This window comes from Scyliorhinus canicula, chromosome 2, assembly GCF_902713615.1.
Source record: "Scyliorhinus canicula chromosome 2, sScyCan1.1, whole genome shotgun sequence".
Taxonomy (NCBI): domain Eukaryota; kingdom Metazoa; phylum Chordata; class Chondrichthyes; order Carcharhiniformes; family Scyliorhinidae; genus Scyliorhinus; species Scyliorhinus canicula.
Genome location: NC_052147.1, coordinates 155,338,715 through 155,345,349, shown reverse-complemented (window position 1 = coordinate 155,345,349; position 6,635 = coordinate 155,338,715). Strand labels below are relative to the sequence as shown.

Here is a 6,635-nt window from a genome sequence, read left to right as displayed (position 1 = left end):
CACTGGCAGTGTGGGCACAGCCCTGCTCCTGCAGCAACCTCACTGACAGTGTGGGCCCTGCCCTGCTCCGGGCAGCAACCTCACTGGCAGTGTGGGCACTGCCCTGCTCCCTGCAGCAACCTCACTGACAGTGTGGGCACTGCCCTGCTCCCTGCAGCAACCTCACTGGCAGTGTGGGCACTGCCCTGCTCCCTGGCAGCAACCTCACTGGCAGTGTGGGCACTGCCCTGCTCCTGGCAGCAACCTCACTGGCAGTGTGGGCACTGCCCTGCTCCTGGCAGCAACCTCACTGGCAGTGTGGGCACAGCCCTGCTCCCTGCAGCAACCTCACTGGCAGTGTGGGCATTGCCCTGCTCCCTGCAGCAACCTCACTGGCAGTGTGGGCACTGCCCTGCTCCCTGCAGCAACTTCACTGGCAGTGTGGGTACTGCCCTGCTCCCTGCAGCAACCTCACTGGCAGTGTGGGCACTGCCCTGCTCCCTGCAGCAACTTCACTGGCAGTGTGGGCATTGGCCTGCTCCTGGCAGCAACCTCACTGGCAGTGTGGGCACAGCCCTGCTCCCTGCAGCAACCTCACTGGCAGTGTGGGCACAGCCCTGCTCCCTGCAGCAACCTCACTGGCAGTGTGGGCACAGCCCTGCTCCCTGCAGCAACCTCACTGGCAGTGTGGGCATTGGCCTGCTCCTGGCAGCAACCTCACTGGCAGTGTGGGCACAGCCCTGCTCCCTGCAGCAACCTCACTGGCAGTGTGGGCATTGGCCTGCTCCGGGCAGCAACCTCACTGACAGTGTGGGTATTGCCCTGCTCCTGGCAGCAACCTCACTGGCAGTGTGGGCACTGCCCTGCTCCGGGCAGCAACTTCACTGGCAGTGTGGGCACAGCCCTGCCCCCGTCGGTGACTGTTTGAAAGGGTCTGTGTTACAGAACACGGTCTGTTTCATTCTGCCTTTATCATCACATGTTAATTGTACAAGTTGAAAACTCCCTCCTCCGAGTTTAACATGTCGGTTTTTAGGTTTTCCTCTCTCTCAAATCCCGACCCAGGGAATTCTGCAACTCCCCCGAAGGCGCGTTGACGTTTAACATTTTCAGAAATCGGACTTTCAAAGAAGTAAGCGGTTCTATTGACGGAGTGAACTAACCACAACCTGTGTCCTTTCACTCAGCAATGCCGATTAATCTGCTTCTTGTGGACTTGATGTTTCCATACATTCAGTTCGTGCCACAAGACTGAATAAAGTTTGACCACCATTCTCTTGTTAAATCGACAACACATCGAACTATGCTCACCCACCGTGTTTTCCGATAAAGCACTCATTTTATAAATGGTTATCTATTTGCTACATAGATGTCCCAGGAACACGGCTCACTGGACTCAACTAATACTGAAATGTGCGACTTCAGGTGTAGAGGCTCCATCTGGTAAGTCTGTGCCAGCTTTCTGTTTCTCTGAACGGTACTGAATCTCCCGGGATTGACCTGCTGATTATTTATTAATGCTGCAAGGTTACTGAGCACACACGGATACAGACACACGCACACATGGACAAACAACATGGACACACGCACACATAAACACACACATGGGCCCATACACAGGACACACACACATGGACATGCACACATGAGCATACACATGGACAAACAAACATGGACATACACATGGTCACATACATAGGCACACACATGGACTCACACACGTGGACACACTCACATAGACACACAGACACACATGGGCCCATACACATAGACACATACACATGGACACACACAGACACATTGACACACAGACACATAAACACATACACATGGACACACACACACATGCACATAGACACACATACGTAGACATACACATATGCAGAGACACACACACACACAAATACATAGACACGCATATAAATAGACATACATGAACACATTCATAAATGCACATACATGAACGCATAAGGACACATACTTAAACACATATACGTGAGCACATACATAAATGCACATACTTATACACATTTACACAAATACATACGCTTCAACACACGTACATACTCACAAAAACACAGAAGTGAAAAATAAAGTCGCTATAGTTCGCTTACCTCTTTGGGGCAGAGCTGACTGGTGGTGATTTAACCTGAGGATCACCACACCTCAGGCATGGGGCAAGGTTGAGAAGGCGAGGCCTTCCTGAATAACCTGAGCCGGTACGGGAATTAAACCCGCCCTGCTGGTCTCGCTCTCGCGAACCCGCCGCCTGAGCTAAACCGGCCTCAAACATAGATGGACATCCATGAACACACAGACATGAACACACATACATGAACACACATACATGAACACATACATATATACTTAAACAAACACCCATCGACACACATACACTGGATGAGTATATTATATATCCCGGCTATACAGAAACAATATCCATATCCTCGCTGTCCAAAGATGGAAAAAGGGCAAATTTTCGCCAGTCAGTTGAAATCATTTTCTCATTGTGAGTTTTAAGCCTTGCCTGTTTGTACTTTCTTTCTGGTTGTTTTATTTAATCAGGAAAATAAAAGTTATAATTTTTCTTTTTTTTAAATTGCTGAATCTGAATGATTTAAATTGTGTTTATAAAATAATCACACCCCCCCCCCCCCCCCCGCCCCCCCGTTAACTCACACACAGGAGTGAAGAATCGCCAGAAGCAAGTACCATCGAGCCGCCTCACACACCCATTCGGTGATAACACTTTAATAAATAAACTAGCCAGATTTACACGCGATAAAGAAAAGGTGAGGAGGTGATTGAAGCTTTGCTTATTCCAGGGTTACTGAGGGCGAACATGCAGTGACCTATTCTCTTTTATTCTTGATCTGTCTTGGTTCAATATGTCTGGATGATTAACCTCAGCAATCGACTATTTTGGTTTCTAAAGCAGTAAAGGCATGGAAAGATCCCAAGGCGTCCAGTTCGAGCGGGGTCCTGACTGGCCACATTACCATTTCACCATGATTGTCCGCACACCCTCTCTTGCGGCCACACGATGTTTGACATCTGAAAAGTAACACTTCATGTTGGTTCGCGGCTGAAATCTTTCAATTCACTGTCCAGTCTGGAGGGGCTCTTCTTTTTCCCAGTTCAGAGCGAGTATCGGTTGAGACGTGGCCGAGATGTCTTCGTGGTCCCTCTGTGTGAAATTAAAAAAGTGTTTCCACTCCAATCCACACCCACAAGCGATGGCTCCGACGACCCTTTGACTGCCTGTCAATATGATGGGGGACAAAGGAAAGTTGACTTTAACCACAGCCGCGGGACAAGTAAAGTGGGGTATACAAAATGAGTTGCTCCTATTATGACCACCTCGCCGTTCTCTGACTGAGGAAAGGCTGGGGTGTGAGATTGGGAGAAAAATTCGTTCCCAAAATGGGACGAGACTGCACTTGTCCATTTTGTTCCCCATTGCATCTGAGTGGGTTGGTAGAAGTAACTGAGCTAGATCCACATGGGTTTACAATCACTCGAAAATAACACACCATGTCGCAACAAGGGCACACAGTAGTGGTGAGTGTCAAGACAATATAAATATCATCTAATTTCCAATTCCAATCACGGTAAATATCAACAGTGTTCCAGCTGTGTTTGAAGCATCTCCAAATAGACCATGTCGAGGGGAGAACCGTTCTATTTTACTGCACTCCCTGTTTTATGGGACTCCATTTAAAATGTTTTGTAAAGCACTTTTTACAAGTTGTATAAATGAAGTATATTTTCGGAGGATAAGGATATTTCTAGAGGATGTTAACGTCGTTAAGTATGAAGTTGATCATTTTTGAAAAACATCCGTTCTTCACCCTCACATGGATACTGCTAACGGCAGGAAGTTATTTACTAAATCCCTGGCATTCCATTTATTTCCCAACCCGGGGTGCCTATGGACACCTAATATGATTTATTGTGATCCAATCCCATTTAATAAAAAATCTGAAGGATTGCTTATGTCTTCGCAATCAAAGTAAATATGATAATAATTAAAACCATAATGAAACAAATAATCCAATTTGGACACCTCCTGAAAAGAATATTTACCTTCCTATTTAATGGCTTCTGTGTCTTTACCTCTCAGTTACTCCACCCTGCAAACATCGACTGTTTAACCCAGTGAAATAGGTTTCCTGTCTTAGACATTCAATGCAGACGCAAATCTGAATGTGAAACTTGCGAGGGGGGTTAACAAGCAGACAATCTGTTTGCTGCCCTGCATTTAAGAACCATATTAAATATTGGGAGGACCTACCGAAGGAACTGAGTTCAGTCGGTGAATTGATATTCATATATTCTCACAACTGTTTCAGACACAGCAACACTGGGTTCAACTCACCCTGGAGACCCCACCCCACTATCACCTCCTGTCTCTGACACCCACACATATACATACACATACAAACACACCCATACACACATATATACATAACACCCACACATACACCATCCAACACCCATATGCACACAGTCACACACACATACCCCCCCCCCCACACACACACACTCATATACTGAAACACCCCACAAATGGTCTCTCTCTCACACACATACATGCGCCCACAAACATACATCCCCACACAGACATCCACACACCTACACCCACACAAATACCCATACACACATACACACCCACACAGCCACACATCTACACACACACACATATACACCCACACACATACACCCACACACATACACCCCCACACAGACACACATCTACACACACACACCCAGGTACCCACACATACACCGCCCCACAAAGACACACACATCCAGACACAGACAGACATTCACACACATACACCCACAGAAATACCCATACACACATACACCGCCCCCACACAGACACATCCAGACACACACACACACAGTGCTACCTTGCCAGTTTGGGTGGGAAACATCCCCAGTGGATTAGATGAAGAAACACGTACCGTTTCGGGGGCTAGTGAGTGGCGGACATGGACCAGGCTCCCTCCATTCGCCACACAGAGAAAGCGTAACTCAATCTCTCGTGGGCCACATAGCTGCAGCTGGTCATTTTCTGGTCCATCTCGTCGCTCTGGAGGACCTGATAGAGGAAGTCGATGTACCTGGAGGCCAGTTTGAGGGTCTGGATTTTGCTGAGTTTGTCCGAGGGGAGAGTGGGGATGATTTTCCGCAGGGAGGAAAACGCCTCGTTGAGGGACTGGGTCCTCTGCCGTTCCCTCACGTTGGCCAGGATTCGCTGGCTTTGCAGTTCCTCGTAGGACTGCGAGCTGGGGCTGGACTTCTTGTTCCTCTTGCCGGGGGTCGGGCTGCCATCCTCGCTGGACTTCTTGCTGTACCTCCTCTTGCTGTCGTATCTCTTCTGCTCCCTGTCCGCCTGCTCCTCGCTGCTCGCTAAGCTGTCTGCGGGAGAAACGGGCAGACTGCGGGGACTGGCTTGCATGATGTCTAACGGCATGTCCCACTGGCCCTGGGAGAGGGAAGGGGGGGTGGGGGTGGAGGGGTGGGTGGGTTGGGGGAAGAAAGTCAACTGAATCAAGGGAGGAAAAAGGCTTTACCCGGGACTAAATAAATAAACAAAAAGTTTCTGCCAGTGGCGGGATAAACCCCCTGATCGCCCAATGCGGACACCCAGCGCGGCCGAGTCAGGAACTTCACGGAAACTTTCCAACTTTTCTTTTGGCTGGATTTTGGGGAATGAGAATTACGAATGCGGAGGTGGCAGGAACTTGTGATTGGCTGCAGCAGGAATAGGCGGGGCCAGATCCTGGAAGGGGCTGACAGTTTAAAATAATATTTTAGCTGGGAATAGAATCCCTCCTTAAAGCGAGAGCCTAAATGGGGAGGGTGGGTTTCCAGCAATTGAAGGCCAGCCCATTGCTCCCTCTCCAAGTTTCCCCTTCGATGCCAAAGGCAAATCTGCCAGGATATTAAACATATTTTACCAGGTGGGGAGTGGGGCGTTTCACTCGATTTGTTCTGCACGGTGAAGGGTGTAAGGATAAAATGCAATAACTATAAGCAAACACGGCAGCAAGCCCTTTAACAAGGAAAGGCACAATGCAAATTTGTTTTTTTAAAAGCGGCGCCCTTAATCGGGGGCTCATCACCTCAATTCGCACCAAACAAACTGGCAGACGGTGTAAAACCGGCTGCAATTCTCCAGCATGTTTGTTACATTCCTCGACCTGAGGTTCACTTCGCTTCCTCTCTCTGACTCTCTCTCTCTGTCTCTCTGTCTCTGTCTCTTTCTGTCTGTTTCTCTCTGTCTCTCTGTCTCTGTCTCGCTCTCTCTCTCTCTGTCTGCCTCTCTGACTCTCTCTGTCTGTCCTTCTGTCTCTCTCTGTCTCTCTCTCTCTGTCTCTCTCTGTCTCTCTGTCTCTGTCTCGCTCTCTCTCTGTCTGTCTGTCTCTCTCTCTGTCTGTCTCTCTGTCTCTGTCTCGCTCGCTCTGTCTCTCTCTGTCTGCCTCTCTGACTCTCTCTGTCTGTCTCTCTGTCTCTGTCTCGCTCTGTCTGCCTCTCTGACTCTCCCTGTCTGTCTCTCTGTCTCTGTCTCGCTCTCTCTGTCTCTCTCTGTCTGCCTCTCTGACTCTCTCTGTCTGTCTCTCTCTCTGTCTCTCTCTCTCTGACTC

At 48.8% G+C, this 6,635-nt stretch overlaps 1 protein-coding gene across 1 annotated transcript; it reads right to left on the bottom strand.

Moving 5' to 3' along the window:
* Nucleotides 1-2,714: 2,714 nt before the first annotated feature.
* Nucleotides 2,715-6,221, bottom strand: twist2 (twist-related protein 2). The gene is made up of 3 exons (XM_038788065.1): nucleotides 6,114-6,221; nucleotides 4,950-5,473; nucleotides 2,715-3,240 (listed from the first exon to the last, which is right to left on the bottom strand). Exon 2 carries the CDS (start codon nucleotides 5,459-5,461, stop codon nucleotides 4,961-4,963), a length of 501 nt encoding a protein of 166 aa, XP_038643993.1. The 5' UTR covers nucleotides 5,462-5,473; nucleotides 6,114-6,221; the 3' UTR covers nucleotides 2,715-3,240; nucleotides 4,950-4,960.
* Nucleotides 6,222-6,635: the final 414 nt, after the last annotated feature.

Coding starts and splice junctions, on each gene's coding strand:
- twist2 (XM_038788065.1), bottom strand. CDS start 5,461: ATGCCGTTAGACATCATGCAAGCCAGTCCCCGCAGTCTGCCCGTTTCT.